This window comes from Camelus ferus, chromosome 28 (assembly GCF_009834535.1).
Source record: "Camelus ferus isolate YT-003-E chromosome 28, BCGSAC_Cfer_1.0, whole genome shotgun sequence".
Lineage (NCBI taxonomy): Eukaryota > Metazoa > Chordata > Mammalia > Artiodactyla > Camelidae > Camelus > Camelus ferus.
In genome coordinates, this window is record NC_045723.1 from 2,372,719 (window position 1) to 2,395,192 (window position 22,474).

Here is a 22,474-nt window from a genome sequence, read left to right on the forward strand (position 1 = left end):
TGCAGGCTCTTGTAACTAGCACTACTAACAAGAAATAGAATAATTTTATCATCACAAAGGTCTCCCTCTGTGCCATCCCTTTATAGTCACACTTGCTTCTCCATCCCCTACCATCCCTGACTCCTGGCAACCAGCAATCTGTTATCCATCACTATAACTGCCATTTTGGAAAAATTATAGGAACAGAATCATACAGTATGTGACCAGTTGAAATAGACATTTTTCACTCAGCCTAATTGAGGTCTATCCAAGTTGTTGGGTGTCTCAGTAGTCCCTTTTTATTGCTAAGTAAGATTCCATGGTTTTGCTGATGACAAATTCCATTAGTTTTCCTTTGTCTGAGAATATCTTGATTTCCCCTTCATTCCTTAAAGGGTAATATTGCCAGATATGGAATTTGGGGTTGGTATTCTTTTTTTTTTTCCAGTAGAGATGTTCCCCGACTTACGATGATTCGAACTAAATGATTTTTTGGTGTTACGATGGTGCCAAAGCAACACACATTCAGTAGCAACCGTACTTTGAATTTTGATCTTTTCCCAGGCTAGTGATAAGTGGTCTCACTTTCTTGAGATGCTGAGCAGTGGCAGGACAGCAAGCCACAGCTCTGGTCAGCCACACCATCGCAAGGGTCAGCTACAAATACACTCACAACCATGCTGTACTGTACAGACATTCTGTTGTTTACTTTCAGTACAGTATTCAACAAATTACATGAACTATTCAACACTTTATTATAAAATAGGCTTTGTATTAGACAATTTTGCCCAACTGTAGGACATTGTAAGTATTCTGAGCGTGTTTAAGATAGACTAGGCTGAGCTATGATGCTCAGTAGATTAGATGCATTAAATGCATTTTCTAGTTACAATATTTTCAACTTACAGTGGGTTTATTGGGATGTAATTCTAAATGGAGGAAGATCTGTACTTGAAAAATTTAGTGCCACTTTTTCTGGTTGCCCTGGTTTTTTGATGAGAAATCTGCAGTCATTCATTTTTTTTTTTTTTCCTGTTGTTTCTCTCTGGCTGCTTTCAAGAATTTTTTTCTTTGTTGCTAGTTTCTTTTGCAGTTTATTTATGGTTTCTCGGCATGAGTTTCTTTGGGTTTATCCTATTTTGAATTTTCTTGGCTTCTTGAATCTTTATGGAGGTTTATGTATTTTGCCACATTTGGGAAATTCTAGCCATTATTTCTTCTAATACTTTTTCCACCCCACCCTCTTTCTCTTTTCCTTCTGGGACTCTGATGACAGGAATGTTAGATTTTAGATCTTTTGTTTTAGTTCCAAGGACTTCTGAGGCTCTGTTATTTTTTTCCCCTGAATCCGTTTCTTCTCTGTTGTTCAGATTGGGAAATTTTGGTTATTTTTCTCAAGATCCACTGATATTTTCTTCTGTCTTCTCCATTCTGCTATTGAACTCATCCATTAAGTGTTTTGTTTCAGCTATTGTATTTTCTGTTCTAAAATTTTCAATTTGTTTTAATAACATCTTTTATTTATTTGCTTAGGGTTTCTGTTTTCTGTTTGTTTAATTTGCCCATTGAAGCATTTTTATGATGGCTACTTTAAGACCTTATCAGATAATTCCAGCATTTGTGTCATTTTGGTGTTGGCTTATATTGACTCTCTTTTCTCATTCGTGTTAAGCTTTTGTTGGTTCTTAGTGTAATAAGTGACTAGAGTTGTATGCAGGACATTTGGGTATTATGTTATGAGAATCTGGGTCGTACTTAAGTTGTCTGTCTTAGCTGGCCCCTTCTGACACCATTCTGGGAGGGCAAAGGGAAGTACTGCCTCATTATTGCCAGGTTAGCATAGAAGTCCAGTGCTGGAACCACTGGTTGGCAGTGGGGGGAGGTACCCCGATACTGCTCTCCATGTAGCCTCCACTGACGCCATACCAGGGATGCTCATTACTGCTGCAGGTAGTGAACATCCTGGACCCTTACTCAGTCTTCTCTGATATCACCCCTGTGTGTGTGTGTGTGTGTGTGTGTGTGTGTGTGTGTGTGTGTATGTATGTGTGTCCTTGTTACAGTTGGGCAAGGGTGGAAGTCTAGACTCCCTACTTGGCTTTTGCCAGTGGGGTGGGGCTGAGACTCTGGTTTTTTGGGTTTTTTTTTTTCATGATGTTTGGCTGGAATAAAGCAATTACTGTCTAAAAATTTTCAGTCTTGCTCAGTCACCCCATCCTTAACGCTTTGGTCAGAGAGAGTGGGCTTTTCTTGGGGGCATTTTTGTGTGTTCCTGATGGTGTTTCCAGGATGCTGGCTTCTCTAGTACCCAGTCTGGAATATATGAAGCAGAAAGCATGAGTCAGGGAACTCACTATTGTCATTCCTTGGGTCCCAAGATCTCTTCTGTCTGACTTCTCTCTACCATTCAGCATTTTCTGTATGTTTGTTTAATATGTAATGTCCAGGGTTTTTATTGTACTTAGCAGGAAGGATAGGGAGAAATGTGTGTACTCTGTTTCGGTCTGTAATTGAAAGACCTGACCTTGAACTCGAGAAAACTCATGTAGGATATTGTCATCTAAGACTCATAGTCTGAGATTTCACTTTTATGATCTGTTTTACCAACATTATTAGAGTTTAGAGTGAGACAGCTTGTCTTTCTACATTCATTTTCTGGTTCATCTTAATGTGAAATATTTTCTTCTGTCAGTTTCTTTCTGTTTGCTATTATGGGTACAAGAAGGAAAAATCCTAAATTCTCAGCTGTTTTCAGTGAAAGTTACAAAAGACTACAAAGTTAATGTTTCTAGGCAAGTGGTCTGTTAACATCAACTGAAGGAAAAAAAAATCATCAACTGAAGTAAAAAAAAGACAACAGAGATTATGGGACTATTGTGGGATGGATGGGGGAGCGTGAATATATGAGGGAAGGAGAGAAGTGAAGTTTATGGTTGAAAATGAAAAGTCCAGAAAGAAACACAGAAGAAGAATTTGAAAAGTGTTTTGCAGAAGAATAAGGAGGAAAGGTGGGATACAGGAACAAGAGGAAAGTGAGCAGAGGGAAGCAGAAATCATGAAATCAGTCATAAAAGGAATAACCAGGTCTAAATAGGGAAATTCAGTAAGAGGATACCGTGTTCGTTGGTAGAGCTAGTCCACAGTGTAGAACTGATGATCAGTTTTCTGCTTTTTAAGCAGAGATGACTCTAATGAAAAGTAAAATGCTCTGTGTTGAGGAATGCTTCATAAGAAAATACATACTATTATATCTTTTAGAATACAGTTAGTTCTTTGTTTTTCTTTTGGGAACATAGCAACACCTTTATGGAAAATGTCTGCCAATAAATTTAAGTACTTAAGGAGAATAGTTTATAATCATCCGATAATTTTTACTCCAACCTCCTTATGGCTTACTGAATTTCAAAACATCAGGTTGCATAAAATCATTTTTTATGTTTTTTGGAAGTAAGGAACTGTTGTTATGGCTAAGTATACTTTAGTGAGCATTATCCTAGGTTACGCAAATCACTGTTTTTTCTTCTCGTTTCACGATGATAATGGAATTTGAGACTTTATGATAAAATTACTAAAAGGATATTGCCCTGTCTTCTAGGGGACTCAGGGGAAATGATTGCAACTATGTAGATTAAGAAAATATTTCTAAGAAAGTATGTGTTTTAGGTATTTGCAGCATCGTATCTTATGGTATTAAGCTTTATGACATCAGTGGATAGATTTTAACTTATTAAATCTCTACCTGGAAGTTTGTTTTGAATGGCATTGTTAATGATTATATTACATCCGGGACAACTTGCAAATAGTGATTGTGTTCCAGGAAACTTTTAATCCGTAGCATATCTGGTATTCACTCGTTAGGATCCTGTTTTGTAAGCATAGTGAAAACGTCATGTAGGGGAACAAACAGAATTACATTCTCTGTTGTAATTTTAATAAAGCGTATGATCCTGTATGTCTGTGAGCCCCATCTTCCTGTTTGAGTTTAGAAGGGTTGCAGGTCTTTTCATGATTCATGCTTAGATTGTGGATCTTGACTGAGATACTCCAAAGACGGAATGGTCTTGTTAATTCTACATGACTCTTAAAAGAGACCTTGGAAATAGGTATCCACTGGATATTTCAAAGCCCCTCTCTGCCCTGAATGTAATCTTGAAAATTATGGACCTAGACGTTTTAATGAACCCCTCCTGTCCCTGGATCTCTGAACATTTAGACCAGAGGAGAGGACGAGGTCAGTGAGTTTCCAGGCTGCTGGAGTCTAGACTTGTGTTGGGGACTGTATTGGCTACCTCAGTGCTACTCGGTGGGTGACTCAGCCTCACCTTGGAGCTTGTTAGAAATTCTCAGGCCCCATGGTCAGACGTACCAAATCAGAATCTCTGGAGGTGGGGTCCAGAATTTGGTGATTTAACAAGCTTTTCCTGGTGGTTCTCATGCACTGTAAAATTAGAGAGACAATGAGATACCTAGTCTTGTATGTAATTTTATCTGCCCATTCTCATTAGAATTGTCTGTTCAAATTCTGTTCTTTCAACTTATTTCATTTGGACTCCTGTCTTTTGGCTTTTCTAGACTTTCATTGTCCTAAACCACATTTCGGACCCAGTTCTTTTATTTTTCCTTTAAGAGATTTGTAAGTGGGAAGCGGTCCATAATTTCATCTAGGCCCTCTTCTTTCTATTTAAAAATGGTTGTATAAGAATGGTGAGTGTGAAAGAAAATGTTTTCAAGGGCAATGACTTCCTGAAAGGTACAGCTTGTTAAATTTTGGAATCTATTACTCAGCGAGTTCTTCATTCATGCTTTTAAAAAGAATTTTATGTGTGTGAAATTGCTCAGTGTCATACTAAAGGACAGAAGAATGGGTCAGATGACTTGTCCACATTTTTTGAGGTGCCAGAATTTTATTATTTGCTAAATATTAAATTAAGAAATTTTAAAGTGGGTTTAATTTTTGGGAATTTTAATTTCAACATGAAAAGTCCAGTTTTTAAATGTTAACTCATAGAATTAAGTAGTTTTCCCCACATCTTGCTAGAACAGTGTACTGTTTGAAAAATGAAGTTTTCTGTTTTTATGTACTACACATTGGGTGTTAGTTATTAGTGCTTCTTTGTGCTAATTTTTTATAGACATTATTTATAGATTTAAAAAATTGAATTATGGTTGCTGTATAACGTAAGTTATAGATGTGCAATATAGTGACTCACAATTTTTTAAAGGTAATATTCCATTTATAGTTATTTATAAAATATTGACTATATTCCCCATGTTGTACAATATATCCTTGTAGCTTATCCTGTACCCCCATATTGCTGCTCCCCCCTTCCCTGTCCCCACTGGTAAACTACTCGTTTGTTCTCTATTTATTTGAGAGTCTGCTTCTTCTTTGTTATATTCACTAATTTGTATTTTTTAGATTCCACATGTAAGTAATACCATACGGTATTTGTCTTTCTGTGACTTATTTCGCTTAGCACAATACCCTCCAAGTCCATCCAGGTTGCTGGGAATGGCAAAATTTCATTCTTTTTCATGACTGAGTAGTATCCCATTTTGTGTATGTGTGTGTATGTATGTATATATCCATTCATCTGTTGATGGACACTTAGGTTGCTTCCAAATCTTGACTATTGTAAATAATGCTGCTGTGAGGGGGGAAGGTGTAGCTCAAGTGGTAGAATGCATGCTTAGCATGCACAAGGTCCTGGGTTCAATTCCCAGTATCTCCTCTAAAAATAAATAAACCTAGTTACCCCTCCCAAAATAAAAAAATAATTAAGTAATACAATAATAAGTAAACAATGCTGCTGTGAACATTGGGGTGCATATATATAGGTTTTTAAATTAAATTGTTGAGTCTAAAGCTATTATTTAAATTGCTGAGCCATGTGAAATTGTCATTTTTGTTAAAAATGATCAGCTATCAGCAATTTCATATGGTTCAGCCAGTAATTCTTTGAAAGCCTAAAGATACCCTTTTCACTGGAAAACTGACTTGATTATTTGATGAAGAAATGAAAGTGGTTTCCTTTGAAATTTTACATGTTTCAGATTCTTAGGTTCACAGAACGTGATTTGTACTTTCATTGTCTAATCAGAACCTATACTTCTCTACAATTAAAATAAAGTTAGATTCACTCTATAGTAAAAACAAAACAGTAAACAAAACCTGGTACTTCCCAGTAAGATGACAGTGTCAGAGTTCTCTCCCAGTTTCCCCATAAAAACTGACTGAGATGATTCAAAGAAAAGAAAAAATAAGAATTTTGATACTAATGCTGAAAATAGGAAATTGTCAAACACAAATTGCTAATTTGAAGGAGTTTTTTGGTCTGTTGTTTTAAAGTTTGAAGTAAACTTCTGGGAGCTGATACACCACTCCACTCAAGAGAGCAAGATAGTACTGTGGGACGTATGAGTGGAGACAAGTCTAGAAGTCGCCAGTAACACTATCCTTGTTGGGGTGATGGAGTACACCACGAGGGAGGGCCGTGGGAAGACCATGTGTACTGCTCTCTGCTTACAGGAGCCAGCCGCGTCCCTGGAATTCCCGGCAGGACTGGCTGAAGGCTTTACAAAGCACATTGTCTTGGCTTTCTATAGAGATGGAGTATGAACTTAACTCTGATGCCATGGAGAGAAAACTTTTAACGTGGAAGGGTGGAGTTGAAAGCAAAGGATGGATGTGAGAAAGATGGGAAATGACCCATTTTGAGCCCTTTCATAGCTGTGGGCTCTGGACTCAGAGCAGCAACATCAATCTGAACCTGAAAAAAAATACATGTGACTTTATCCAGCAGTCCATGGGCCCAGCAGATCTTTTCAAAAGCATGGTCAGTTCACCTCAAGGCAGGGGGGCAGTTTGGAATTAGAGGTGGGGTATTTCTCTGCTGGTTACTGTCCCTGCTTGTAAAGCTGGCCTCTGGGAAGGTTGGTTTCAGAAAGTACCAAGAAAATGCGTGTAGGGCAGACTGCGCTTAGCTCTGTACCCTCCCTGCCTCTCAAGGGCAGCTGAAAGACTGAACCTGTATGCATCCTGTCCCCCTGCTTACTTTAAAAACATTTTTTTTTAATGTTTAAAACAGTTTCAAATGAAGAAATGAAGAGTTACAAGGATGGTACAAATAACTTCTCTATACATTTCACATATTGTGAATGTTTGCCCCTGTCATTTTTCCGTCTATAGATATCTCTTTTCAGAACCATTTGAGAGTAGATTACAGAAATCATGCCTTTTTACCTGCTAAATAATTTTATTTCCTTAAAACCAGGAATTCTCTTACATTACCGCAGTACAGGTGTCAAATTTAGGAAATTTAACTTTGGCCTAATGTTATCTACCCTGTGCTCTATAGTCTGTTACTTTTTTCCCAGTAATGTTCTTTCTAGTGTTCATTTTTTCTGGTCCAGGATCTCTTTGGATTTAGTTGTCTTGTCTCCTTTAGACTCTCAATCTGAAGCAGTTCCTAAGCCTTTGTCTTCAATGACCTTGACATTTTTTTTTTTATAGCACAAGCTTTTTGTCTTGTACATTGTCACTCATGTTGGATGTGTCTGACATTTCCTTGAGATTAGGTTCAAGTGATGCGTTTTTGGCAGGAGCACCACATCAGTGAGATGCGTCTTCTGTGAATCACATCAGAGAGCACGTGATGTCTGTTCCATCACTGCTGATGTGAACTTTGATCACTTGATTAAGATGGTATCTGGGGGGAGGGTATAGCTCGAGTGGTAGAGCGCATGCTTAGCATGCATGTGATCCTGGGCTCAATCCCCAGTACCTCCTCTAAAAATAAATAAGTCTAATTACTTCCCCCCAAATAAATAAATAATACAAAAAAAAAAAAAGATGATATCTGCCAGGTTTCTCCATGGTAAATTTAGCATGTTTTCCCCGGTAAATTAATAAGTACTTTGTGGGGAGATGCTTTGAGATGATACATCCTGTCCCTTATCACACTGTCACTGGTTTTAGCATCTGTTTTTGAGTCGTGCCCTAATCACTTATTGCTATGATAGTTGTAGAGGAGTGATTTTTTTTTAACATTCATCATTCTCTCATCATTTATAAGCTGGCATTCCACTGTGAGAAGCACTTTTCTCTCCTTTGTTGTTTGTTACTTATTATTAATGTGGATTCATGGATTCTTCTTTTCTTCAATAAGTTAGAGTCCATTACTATCCATACTTGCTTTATTACTTAAATTGCCCCAAATTTGGCCAGTGGGAGCCCCTCAGGTGGCTTCCTGTGCCACTTTTGACATGCCCTGTCTTTTTAAAAAAGTAACATTTTCTTACTTCGCACAAGAATGTTCCAGGTTCAACTTCAAGTTGTTTCTCCAAAGGGTTCTGATTCTTTTTAAGTGGCAGATGCCTAGAAACCACTGTCTTGGCACTGTGGAAGTGGTAAAAGGTACAGAGGGAAGAACTCACAGGACAGTTTGCTCGTGCTAATTTTGGACACAGTCTGCTTGGTGTCATCAGCCCTTGTTCACTCTATTTGCACCTGGAAATCCACACTGTTTTCTTTTCTGTAGCTTTACAGTATGTTCCAATCTCATAGCAGTAACATTTCCCCGTTATTATTTTGAGTTTTGTTTTTTTTTTGATCTTTTTTAAAAGCATTCTTCTAGATGAACTTTAGAATCATGCGTTAAATGTCAGATTCCAAAAAAAAAAAGTCGTTGTTTTGAAAGATGTTGAATTCATTATTTAACTTAGGGTAGAATTTATCTTTTTTTTTTTTTTTTTCCCCACATTGGGTTTTTCTCACTTAGGATTAAGAAATTACTCCATTTCTTTTTCTTCCGTTATATGCTTCAGCAAAAGGCTTATAGTTTTCACCACATAAATCTTGTGTCTCTTGTTATGATTGTTTATGGTATGATTGTTTATGTTATAATTGTTTATAGTTTTGTGTTTGTCAATAGTGTCTTTTTAACATTTTTTACTGTGAATATATGTATATGGACAAGTGCCTGAGCCAGAAATGTGTAGTAATGAATTTTATTTAACCACTAACCAGGTCAGTAAGTAGAACCTCTTTGGTGCTGTGAGGGTCCCCTGTACCCCTTTTTTTGATAACAGCCCCCTCCTCCCTCCCTCCTTCCTTCCTAAAGCCAGCAATTTAAGGGGACTAGGACTGCTTACATTATTCAATATAAGGAAACATGACAGTTAAGCAGGGGAGACTTTTTTTCCCTGCCACAAAATTCTTTAGAGATATTTACTGTGTGGGCATTTATATAAGGGACAAGGAATGGCACCATTGACTGTTTTTCAGACTAGCTTGTAGGAAACATGCAGGTTTATTTTTTTTAAGTCTATTTCTTACTAAGTCCATCCTTGAATAAAGCAGAGATTACAATATAAATTAAAAATAGTCTTTCTAAGGGTTGTGTAGTTTAGATGTCAAAATAGATGCCTTGGACTATCTGGCTTGGTATAGAGGTTGAAAGCAATGTTGTGATTTCTCTTAGTTTAATGAGGCTGTGGAAATTGCTCAGATCACTCCCACAGCCTCAGCTACCTTTCAGCACTTCTGATCAAGATAAATGAATGGTTCCTTTTCTGCCATTAGATTTTGGTGTCCAGTTCTGTTTTGGGGCCTCTGCTCACTGTGCACTTGTATCTGAGCTGTCTCAGACTGTTGTTTCCATGCCTACATTTATCTTAATAAAATCTACTTTTATTTCCCAGACCAGGCATTCCTCACCTGTAGATCTCTCAAATACAAGTAATTGACTTTTAGGGTCATCTTACATCTGCCTGATTGAATTTTTAGGGATCAGGAATTTGACCAATGTGTGGCCTAGGGAAATTTTTGCAGACTAGGAAGTTCAGAGGAAACATTTAGCCAATGGAAATTAATGGTTACACTATAAAATATGTTATATTCATTATATTGTATTATATTATTAGATATATTATCAGTTTCAGTGCTTCTTCTCTGTCTTCATACAAATATGGTCTTTGTACTTTTTGAGAAATGATGTTGGTATTGTGTTTGAAGTGTTAATTCCAAAAAAATTTTTTCCCTTAACTTTCTGAAGTGCTAAGAGCTAGAAAGAGCTCATATTCTTACAGATATTAATAGCACTGCGTTAGTGGTGGCTTTGTTATAAAACTAGTCGGAGCTCTTTTTATTTCCAGTTGTATCAGTAAATTCATAAATGAATATCTGTTTCTGAAAAATGCGACTTAAATTTCTAACCTTGTGGTTCTGTTTTGATTATAGTGTCTGTTTTTTTTTAATTTAGAGATATACTAATAACTTTTGGTTTTGCTTCTAGAAAAAGTGATTGCTTATCAACGAGAATTTCTTGCTTTGAAGGAACGTCTTCGAATAGCAGAACATAGAATCTCTCAGCGCTCCTCTGAGCTAAATGCCATTGTACAGCAGTTCAGACGTGTAGGAGCAGAAACAAACAGAAGTAAGGATACATTAAATAAATTTTCAGGTACAGATAATATTTTTGGTTTTATAAAAAGATAATATTTTCAAAGGGTTATGTGAAATATTCTATTTGAAATTTGTCTAGAGTAGCTTATCAGCCAGTGTTTGTTACCCTCTACAGAGAGAAAAGTCACCACACAAAACTTTTTCTATTATGGTAAATTTATAAAACAATTTTATTAATTACTAAACTTGATTTAAAGCAAGTAATATTAAGTTAAATTTCAGTTGTATAAATTTCATTGACAATAGTGAAGAACAAGCACCTTTAAAAAAATTCAAAGTGATACTAAAATTTAACTTTTATGTTTATTCTTCCAGCCTTGTTCTTTTTCTTCAATAATGCTTTGGCAATTCTAGGTCTTTTGTGGTTCCATATAAGTTTTATTATGATTTGTTCTAGTTCTGTGAAATATGTCCTGAGTAATTTGATAGGGATTGCATTAAATCTGTAGATTGCCTTGGGCAGTGTGACCATTTTAACAATATTGATTCTTCCAATCCAGGAGCATGGGATATCTTTCCATTTTTTAAAATCTTTAATTTCCTTAATCAGTGTTTTATAGTTTTCTGTGTATAAGTCTTCCACCTCCTTGGTTAGATTTATTCCTAGGTATGTTATTGGGTGCTATATTAATGGGGATTGTTTCTCTACTTTCTTTTCCTGTTGATTCATCATTAGTGTAAAGAAATGCAACTGATTTTTGTATGTTAATCTTGCAACCTGCTTCCTTGCTGAATTCTTCAATTAGTTCTAGTATTTGTGTGGACCTTTTAGGGTTTTCTATAGATAGTATCATGTCATCTGTATAAAGTGACACTTCTACCTCTTCTTTTCCAATTTGGATCCCTTTTATTTCTCTCTCTTGCCTGATTGCTGAGGTTAGGACTTCCAAGACTGTGTTGAACAGGAGTGGTGATAGTGGGCAGCCTTGTCTTGTCCCAGATTTTAGTGGGAAGCTTTTGAGTTTTTCACTGTCAAGTACTATGCTGGCTGTAGGTTTGTCATATATAGCTTTTATGATGTTGAGATATGTTCCCTCTATACTCACTTTGGTGAGAGTTTTTATCATAAATGGGTGTTGAATTTTATCAGATGCTTTTTCTGCATCGATTGAGATGACCATATGATTTTTGTCCTTTCTCTTGCTGATGTGATGTATTACATCGATTGATTTGCATACGTTGAAACACCTTTGTGTCTCTGGGATGAACCCCACTTGGTCATGATGTATAATCTTTTTTATGTGTTGTTGGATTCTATTTGCTAATATTTTGGTGAGGATTTTGGCATCTATGTTCATCAGTGATAATTGGCTTATAATTCTCTTTTTTGGTGGTGTCTTTGCCTGGTTTTGGTATCAGGGTGACTGGTGGCTTCATAGAAATGAGTTTGGGAGTATTCCCTCCTTTTCAATCATCTGGAAGAGTTTGAGAAGGACTGGTATGAGTTCTTCTTTGTATGTTTGGTAGAATTCCCCGGTGAAGCCGTCTGGTCCTGGACTTTTATTTGTAGGGAGGTTTTTTTTATTGCTATTTCGATTTCATTTCTAGTGATCGGTTTGTTCAAGTGGTCAGTTTCTTCTTGGTTCAGTCTTGGTGGACTGTATGTTTCCAGAAACTTGTCCATCTCCTCTAGGTTATCCATTTTGGTTCCATATAGTTATTCATAATATTCTCATATGATATTCTGTATTTTTATGTTATTTGTTATAATTTCTCCATTTTCTTTTCTTATTTTGCTTATTTTTGCTCTCTCTTTTTTCTCTTTTGTGAGTTTGGCCAGAAGTTTGTCAATTTTATTTACTTTTTCAAAAACCCAGCTTTTGGTTTGATTGATTTTTTTCTATTGTTTTTTAAAATCTCTATTATATTTATTTCCTCCCTGATCTTTATTATTTCCTTCCTTCTGCTGACTTTTGGGTTTTTTTGCTCTTCTTTTTCTAATTCTTTTAGCTGATGGGTTAGATTGTTTATCTGAGATTGCTCTTTTTTGAGGAAGGCTTGTATCACTATAAACTTCCCTCTTAACACTGCCTTTGCTGTGTCCCACAAATTTTGTGTGGTTGTGTTTTCATTTTCATTTGTCTCAAGATATTTTTTAATTTCAACTTTGATTTCATCATGGACCCATTGGTTTTTTTTATAGCATGTTGTTTAACCTCCATGCTTTCCTTTTTTTCTCCTTTGTTTTTCTGTAGTTGATTTCTAGTTCCATGGCACTGTGGTCAGTAAAAATGCTTAAGATAATTTCTATCTTCATAAAATTGTTGAGGCTTCTTTTGTGCCCAAGTACATGATCAATCCTAGAAAATGTTCCATGTGCACTTGAAAAGAATGTATTTCCTAGTTTTGGGGGGTGCAGTGCATGTGTTTATGTTGTAACTTGTATGGACTTCAGATGGGCTCTGGGGAATCTTTGAGCTATCTGAAGCAATTTGTGCTCTTAAATATGACTTATAAGAAAAAAAAGATATAATTTTATAATGGATACTTTTGAGGGTATCGGACATGTTTCCTCTCTGTGAAATCCTCGCCTGAGTAAAATGAATGCAATCATCTGTTTCTGTGCTATTCTTATTCTCATAATTAAGTTGCTAAACTTGTATAATCAGTTGCCTCCAAATCTACATAATCTTCCAAGATTAATATACTTTTTCATTAAACATTACTTGTTATAATCCTTTGTCATTAATTCCTCTCATCATGAGATTCACTACCTTACCTTATTTTTAAAGATTTGTGTTCCTTTCTTCCCCTTCTGATTACAAAATTTATACTGTGGCACAATAACATTTGAAAGTATGGAATGGTTAGCATTCTTTATTTTCTTCTAGTCTTTTTTCCATATATATATTTTCCTTCAAAATTGTGACTGTGTTTTATACCTTAATTTTTACATTTGAAATTACTCTATTAGCATTTTACTGTGGCATTGAATGTTCTTTAAAATACCATTTTTAATGGCTGTGTAATATGCCAGCTAATCAGATACCATAATATATTAAAATTTTTCTGTGATTATGCAAATAAGATTTTTTCTGGGTGGTTTTTTCCCCTGACTTATAACTCTGTGAAGAACATCTCTGTGTATAAATTGATTATATTTCTGAATAGGCCTTACATTATTTTCATTAGATTATGACTTTCTTAAAAACAGAATCTGTGTTTTGATGACTGTTGATTTCCAGACACACAGCATGGTGGAACAAAAAAGGTAACGACTAAATATTTATTGCAAGCATAAAAGTTCAATTTCTAAAAGGGAAATTACTGAATAATAGGATAAGGATGTTTTAGGGCTTTTGACGTTGTTCTGAATAGCTGAAACATGTATCACCTGATCACCAAAATTTAATGTTATTATTTAATCTGCTAATTTAATTTGACACGTGGATAGTGTTGTCCTGTGAGTTGTAGTTTCTGTAGCATGAGATTAAACTTTAAGTTCATGTGTGATAGTCATGTGCATTTCTTTTGTAACTTTTTGGTTCTGAATTTTCAGGATATTTCATACTGAGCTTTCATATTGTTTGGTATGAAATTGCTATTGAGGCCACAAGTCCTTGCTGCTAACTTCTTTACTTAAAAGTTTATGCTCTAGTTCAGAGGAATTTTAAAACAATATTGCTTATCCTGTCAAGGTTTGATATTATATTATATTAAATGGTTCACTGGCTCCTCTCATAAAAACTGAAAAACAGTTTGAAAGTTATGAACTGTACCTAACATTCTCAACTTGTACTATTTAAATGATTGTACTTGAATTAAAAAAAAAAATCTTCCATGTGAAATTTTGGTAAAGCATAATAGCATAAAAAAGTGAAAGTTATTGGTGGTCAGTGTACTTACTACATTTTCACAGATAGCTAGTGTGTTTGGAGTTATGTGTCCCCAGGGCCTGAGTTCTGACATATTATAAAGGAGAGTGATTCACATCCTACCTTCTCATGGTACTTGGACTTTATTCAGACTGTTATCAACATCATGAGTCTGTGAGACTCTGGTTGCAAAAGTGTCCATGGAAATGTTATTCACCAAAGTATGAAATTAGGAAAGGAAATTCTTTCATTTTAGTTCTCATAAATTTTTTACTGCTTTATTTGTAAAATCAGCAACTTCTATAAGTAAGGTAAAACCATGGATTGATTGCACTTCTGTATTTCAGATGATACCCTAAAGCTATTAAAGGAGTTAACAAGCAAAAAATCTCTTCAAGTGCCAAGTATTTATTATCATTTGCCTCATTTATTACAAAATGAAGGAAGCCTTCAACCTGCTGTGCAGATTGGTAATGGGCGAAAAGGAGGTATGTTTATTTTGTTTCCTATTGTGTTTGGACTTCTGGTCTTAATTGTGTCTTGGAGTATTACATTGACCATTAGAAATCTGTGAGGTCAAACAATAAAGCTTCTTGACCTGTGCATAGTAACTTAGGAGTCATTCTAGAAGTCCACGTTGAAAGGAGTTGGAGATTTGAGATTTGCAAATATTAACTACTAAATAAAAAAAAGATAAAAAACAAATTTCTTCTGTGTAGAACAGGGAAATGTATTTATTATCTTGTAGTAACCTATAATGAAAAAGAATATGAAAACAAATATATGTATGTATGTGTATGATTGAAACTGAAACATTATGCTATACATCAGAAATTGACACATTGTAACTGACTATACTAAAATTTTTTTTAAAAAAAAAAGAAAGAAAGAAAAGAAAGGAGTTGGATATTTTTCTCCAAAGACCAGAGTAATAGAGCTGAAAAGGATCATGAAGACATCTTGTTCAAGCCCTTCTTCCAGGCAAAACAATACTTATAACTTTTTTAACTTTCCTGTTTTAAAAATTTGGGAAGTAGAGAAATGACTGGTTTTTTCTTGCATCTTATTTCAATATTAATAGCTCTTACAGTCGTGTCAATCAAGTTTGTCATATGTCTGCCCCTACTTTTTCTTCCAGAAATATACATATATAGTCATTTATATTTAACATTTCATGCAATAATAGAAGTACTTTGGTTTGCTTCTTGTTTCTAAAAACCTGAAGGGTACTTTATAGCATTTTTTTCTCCTCTTATTAGAGCTAACAGGCCTTCTTGAGTTTTCCTTGTGGGACTTACTTATGGTTCTTTTATAGTTTATTTCTCCAGTTTGACTTTGTTAATCTTTGTAGGTTTTTAAATGTACATACCAAAATATTATTTTGCTCCTTTCTAAATCTTTAACAAATGACAAAGTCATTACTTCATAGATATTGAAATGCTGTTCATGTTTCTGAAAAGCTGATTTAGTCTTCATTTGATTCAGTGAGATTCTTAGGTATTTTACTGGTTTGGGGTTAACATTTTCTCCTATTAGTTGATCTATAAGTTTAAGCTTTTATACTCATCTTTTTTTAGTTCAGTCATCTATTTTATGAATCATTTAAAATTATACACTCTTTTCTTGTGGAGGTGATAATTCTTAAGTTACCATATTCAGGCTAACTCACTCTTCTATTTCCTTATTGATCCAAGAAATGTTTATTTATACAGCAGGTGCTGGGTATACAAAGACTAATAAGATGTGTAGTGTATTCTAAATTATTTTCTTTAGAACAATGATCATTAATTATATCTGAGGTTGATGGTATATCTCTCCCTCTAATAATCACCATTTGGGTAAGATGCCTTAGCCAGTTTCATGCATTTGTTGGTTTAGAATATTTCTTCATTAATAAGAATTAAACGAAAAAAAAGCAGAGTATTTTTAACATCATTTAAAACACGCAAGGTCTTTAATAGGTTTTTTTTTTAATTAGGCTCTTCTTGTTTTATGAATGTGACATTCTCTCTCTCTTTTGAAGATACTTGTTCTGTCCCATTTGTTTATGACTTTATCCATCATAAATATAATAAAAAATCTTAGTCAACCAGCTTTTCAGTAGTTAACATTCTTATTAAGCTGAAATTGTTTTTTAAAGGTAGAAAAAGCAGACACCTTGGTGGGAAAAAAACAAGAAAACCCACAGATTTATGTTAAAAAATCTTTCTTCCTAAATCTTTAGGCAATGATTCTTAACATTTTTAGAGTAATAAAAACTCTTTGGGTATGTTAGGAAAGCTATCAGCCTTCTACTTAGAAAAGTGCATGGAAGGAATAAATAAATAATAGAAGAAAATTTCTTTGAGTTGAAAAAAGACATGTCTTCAGATGAAGGACCCATTTAGTGCTGAGCAGAATGGCTGAGAAAAGACCCTCCACAGGTTACCTACAAAAATGGCATTACTGATGGGTAGAGAACAGCAGGTAATTCTTTAAGTATTTGCTGAAGTGGTAAAAAAAATCCATAGGCACCTGCTGTGTGCCAGGCACTTGGTACTTTGTTACACAAAATTAGACATGAGTCCTATTCTTGTGAGCTTCAGTCTACTGAAGGAGAATGCATTAAGAACTATATGAAGAGCTTTAGTTTTTCAGTTTTAGTTAGGTGATCAATGGTATAAATAATTTTATAAATTTAGTAGTATAAAGGATGGTTTGTGAATGAATAAAAGGGGTAGCTGACCTAGTTAAGGAGTTTAGGGAAGTCTTAAAAAATACATTTGACCTCAGATCAGAGGAATATGTAGTTTACTGGTCAAGATGGGTGTGTTAGTTCCCTGTTGCTGCTGTAACAAATGACTGCAAACCCAGTGACTTAAGCAATACAAATTTATTATCTTACAGTTTTGAAGATCAGAAGTCCTAAAATCAGTGTGTCAACAGGGGTGTGTTCCTTGTAGCTCTAGGGGAAAGTCCAATTCCTTGCCTTTTCCAGCTTCTAGAGGCCACTGCATCCTTAAGTTTATGGCCCCTTCTTTCATCTTCAAAGCATAGCTTCTTCACGTCTCTCTCTGACCCTCTTGCTTCCATTATCACATCTCCTCTCACTCTGACTCTCCTGCCTTCTTACCACAAGGGTCCTTATCTCACCCAGGTAATTCAGGGTAACCTTCCCATCTCCAGATCCTTAATCACATCTGCAAAGTCATTTTGCCATGTAAGGTAATACATCCACAAGTTCCAGGAATTTGGGCATGAACGTCTTTGGAGGGGCCATCATTGCTGTCTACCGCATGGGAGAAAAGAGTACTTCGGGAAACAAGAAGAGCACCCACCACAAAGGCCCTATGATGGAATTGAGTGTGGAATGTTCTAGAAAATGAAAGAAGGCCCCTGCAGTGGAAGTGTAGAATGAGGGGGTATGTGAAACAAGATGAGGCTAGAGGTGTGTTGTAGCAAGACAGCTCAGAGCCTTGCAGGCCACTTACAGGATCTGGGCTTTTATCCTAAGAGCAGAGAGAAGCCAATGAAGGGTTTTAAGCAGGACGTAGTAACAATGACTTTATAAGATTTAAATTTTTGCAAAGATCACTTTTGCTGCCTCGGGAAGAATGATTGAGGATGTGCAAAAAAGAGCAGATGGAAAGGACCTGGTAAGAGGCTGTTGTAGTGGTCTGCTTGAGGGAGGATGTGCTTGGACCAGGTAGTAGTGATAGAGCTGGGTCGAAGGTGGATTTGGAGTGGTTTGGAATGCATGGGGACATACATGGGAGGACACAGTGATGAACTGGTTTTGTGGGTAAGTCCTAGGCTTCTGGATTGGATCATGTAACTGGATGGATGGGTGTTGCTACTCGCTGATCTGGGGACCACAGAAAATGGTTTGCAAGAGAAGTTCATTAATTAAATTTGGATATGTTAGGAGGTGATCTTGAGTTATTAGAGTTGGAGACAGGCAGTTGGATATATAAATCTAGGACTCAAAAGTGAGACCTGAGTTAGATTTAATTTTTGGAGTCATCATTTGCAAGTAACTGGTTGTGGAGAATATGGAGATGAATGAGGTCACCTCGGGGCAGGACTTCGCCTCGAAGGCTCTCCAGCCATTCATGCCCAGGAAAGAGAAAGACGAAGCCAAAGAAGACAGAGACACAGAGGGTACAACTAGGCAGTAGGAGAGAAAAAAAAAAGTTGTCATAGGATATAGGGGAAGAAATGAGGACTAAATGACTAAAACCAAAAGGAAGCATGGTAGGCTAGAATACTTGACTAGCAATGAATACTTAAAGAGGGAAATAGTTTAGTTTTAACTGAAGGTAGACTGAGTAATTGAAAATTGAGAATGCCAGATTAAGATTGTTCCTAAATTTCTCTTGATTTTTTTTTTAAATTCAAAAAGATACATACACCTTGCTATTAACAGCAGCATTCTTTGTAAGTGCCAAGATATGGAAGCATCCTGAGTGCACATCAACAGCTGAACAGACAGTGCAGGTGCAGCATGCATAGATGTAAATTTATCTTGATTTTAAAGGAAGTAAGTACCAGAATTTGAAGACTTCCTAGGAAAGTTGGAGAAAACTGAAATAACAGTTATAGCTCTGTCAGATTATAAACAGCATGAGGTAGTGGCCTTACCTATCTTATGACCGTAATGTAGATTGTCTAGTACACAATAGGTGTATTATCCATGCACAGTGATTACCTGAATAGGAAATATTGGACAATGAATCAGTGGAACAGAATACTTAGTCCAACCCTTTGGCTGTTTCTGTTTGGATCCTTGATCTGTCTTACTCCTTCTACAAGGATGATATGGCCATCTTGTTCACATTGCTGATGTGTTTCTTCTGAACTCTAACCCCTTTAGAATTAACCTACATTTTCCAGATTGTAAGCCAAAGGGGAACAGTTGTAGCAGACATAAACAGGCTGAGTTATGTGGTGGTAACTAACAACCCCCCAATTTAAGGTTTATTTACTTTTTGTACATGTTCATCAGGGTTAGCAGGGGGGGTTTGTACATACATCACTGACCACTCAGGGAGCCAGGCTGATAGGGCGGTCACCATCTCGAAGGTTACCAGCTGCTCTGCTGAGGACAAAGGGCACCTTGGAAGGATTTCACGCCACAGTTACACGTGCTCAGCACCTGAGTTACACGTGAGGGTGACTTGTCTGTTACTGGTTACACCCCTCCCCCTACATGCCCCACCCCTAAGGGGACCAGAAGTCCAACCTTGTGACATGCCCAGAGGCAGGGAAAAAACATCTCTTTGTGGCATTTTATGAATTACCACAAGCATGGAGACCCTCATTCTCTAGATTTAGCCAAAATTAGTATTTTCCTTTCAGTGCCTTTGGAATCCTTGAGTGCCTTGGTTTAAACTAAAGAATTTAAATTTCAGGTCCAAAACAGTCTATTTAGGGGGAAATAGCTTCTTCTGTAAATGTCATCTAACCTTAAAACAACCTCAGACTGTGGTAGGGTATTGAGAATTTGCATTGTCACTTGATACCATTTTTCTTCGCATATGCTGGGGTCGGCATGTGTTTTGCTTTTTCTGTAGAAAGGTTTTGAATTCCATATGAGTTAACATTTCATAGGAATGCTTCAAATCTTCGTTGTTACACTTTTAATCTATATTCTAAATATTTTAACATTCTGAGGTAGATTCAAGTATATGGAAATTTGCTTCTGGAGTAACTCATCCTGTCTCTAAGCATCTCAGAGTAACGTGGTCAGAACAGAAATCTTGGTTCGGTTGGACCCGTTTCCCCTACCCATGTGTTGTTCTCAGTAAAAGATCCCCCATCCACTTACAGGGGTCCTCCTCACCCCTCCTCTTTCCTTGTTTCTCCCAGTCTTAAGTCCCTCTGGGGAGGGACTCCACAGTTATAGCCCAGATCCACTCATTCATGTCCGTCTTCAGACATCCTGATTCCAACACCATCTTTTCCTTCAATCACTTGCAGTAACTTCCTAACAGATCTCTCCAAAAGCCTTTTATGCTCCTAGCACTTTTGTGTCCATTCTCCATAAAATTTGGTAATCTTCTGAAGTTACAAATTGAATATTGTCGCTCCCCTGCTGACCACCTTACAATGGCTTTCTCTTGTGCTCAGAATCAAAACTAAATTTAAGGTTATCTGTGATCTGATTCCCAACTAATTCTTTGACTCTAAGCTCAGTCTGCATTCGCTACGTTCTGTTTTTGCTGTCGCTTGACTGTGTGAAGATCCTTCTCTCTTCTGTGCCAGCTGTTTCTTCACGTTCTTCCTCTTTCTGCTCTTTCTTATCGTTAATTACCAGCTCAGTTGATATCAGAGACTTTCCGTGACTGCACTGTCTAGAGAGGTACCTCTCCATCCCCCACCCCACCCACTCTTTCTAATATTGGCACATTTTAATGTGTACAGTTCATATCACCCTCTAAGATTAGTTATTTATCCTTCCCCCTCTCCCAGAATGTAAGATGGTCCCACGAAGGAGGGACCTTGTCTGTGTTGTCCACTGTTGTCTCCCTAGCTCCTAGAATCATGCCTTGCATTTAATAGGTGTTCAGTGCATATGTTCAGACCAAATACAGCAAACCTCTTGTTTGAACCCTTGAAACCTCTTCATTCCAGAATGGAATGTGGTGTGGAAACTTGGGGGAATCCCTTAAGCTCCTTGGACCTTAGTTTTCCTATCTGTGGAAATGTAGCGGGAGACTCATGGATCCACGATCTTTAAGCTTCCTTCTAGCTTTAGAATTCTGTGACTTGTAAGTATTTTGTAATATCGCCAATAAATTGTTACATAATTGACTTACTTTTAACATTTGTAAAATACTTCCCTACTGATATGTAACATTTATGCTACTAAGAATTTTTTTGAAGATGTTATTTTTAAAACTTACTGTGAAACACAGTCCTTCTGTAATATAATACACGTGTTCCTAAAAAATTACTGTGCTGTGGAAAACTGTATGATAAAAGGAGAAAAATGGGGTTAGGGTCACAACACTCAAAAACTTTGTCAGTTATCCCTTTAAAAAGAGACAAGAACCTAATAGAAACAGTAGCACAATTTTGTACATGTTAAATCATTGAGAAATGCCTAAATACTACAATGGATATGGTGCTCTACCTTGAAAAAGACTTGAGGTTTGCTTGCAAAAAGTGGGCTTCAGAAGGACTGGAGCTTGGAAGCTTTTTGTGAAGTGGTACCAGATGGGTTATTTGAAATCTGGTGGGAAGTTGTCACACCAGATGTGGACAGGTATGATTCATAGGGTGCAGGGAACTGCAGCAGCGGGTAAATGTTGGACACGTGTGCATTTTGAGTATTTCCAAACAGCTTGGTTCCATTTTCTGAACTCAGTTCAAATGGGTACAGTTTTCTGTGTTCACCTAGTGAGTGTCTGTCCCAGAGGAGAAATTGCATATAAGCAAATGTGAAATCTATGTTATGCTCAAATGATTCTCTAATATATTAATCGTGTAGGAACAATTTGCATTTCAAGACATGCATTATAGTAGAACTGACTGTAGTTTTAGACTTAAAAAAAAGGTGCATAAATAGTACACAGTTTCCATATACCTCACCCAGTTTCCATAAATGTTCACATCTTATGTAGCTATAGGACAGTGATCAAAACCAGGAAATTAATGTTGATGCTGCTCTGGTAACCTTGGACCTTATTCAGATGTTGTTGTTGTTGTTGCTGTTATTATTATTCTGTTCCAAGATCCAACTCAGGGTCCCATATTTCACATAATTGTCATGTCTGCTTAGTCTTCTGCAGTCTGGGACAGTTCCTCATTCTTTCCTTGCCTTTCCTGATCTTTGTGGCCTATCCCCCTCATTTGAATTTGTCTGACATTTCTTCATGGTTAGATTGAGACTTTGAGAAGGAAACCACAGAAGCAATGTTATGTCCTCTTCAGTGCACCTTATACATGACATGTGAGATATTAATTTTTAAGATGTATCTAGTGTTTCTTAGTTTTAGCTGTATAATAAAATCTGTTGTTTACACTTTGCAGTATTTGTTTATAACATACGGCTTAATGACTCATTTTTATCATTTCTTTGACATTTCTTTTCTAATGGATAAGCCACGTGGAAAAGAATTACTGTATTATAGGTATGCCTCATATCCTTTGATTATTTTTCTTTCTGAAACATGGAATATTTTGATCCACCATTTATTTCTATCAATTTGAGAGGGTATGATACTTTTGAAAT

General features: G+C 36.3%; 1 protein-coding gene across 8 annotated transcripts in view; it reads left to right on the forward strand.

The window, feature by feature from the left end:
* Positions 1-22,474, forward strand: part of MGAT4A (alpha-1,3-mannosyl-glycoprotein 4-beta-N-acetylglucosaminyltransferase A) — an 87,081-nt gene that overhangs the window by 32,933 nt on the left and 31,674 nt on the right. For 6 of the 8 annotated variants that reach the window (XM_032469591.1, XM_032469594.1, XM_032469596.1 and 3 more), the window contains exons 3-4: positions 10,275-10,442; positions 14,607-14,747. In XM_032469591.1, the coding sequence (XP_032325482.1) occupies positions 10,275-10,442; positions 14,607-14,747 (309 nt within the window). The remainder of the gene's footprint in view (positions 1-10,274; positions 10,443-14,606; positions 14,748-22,474) is intronic. The other 2 variants (XM_032469595.1, XM_032469597.1) reach the window with 2 other exon arrangements.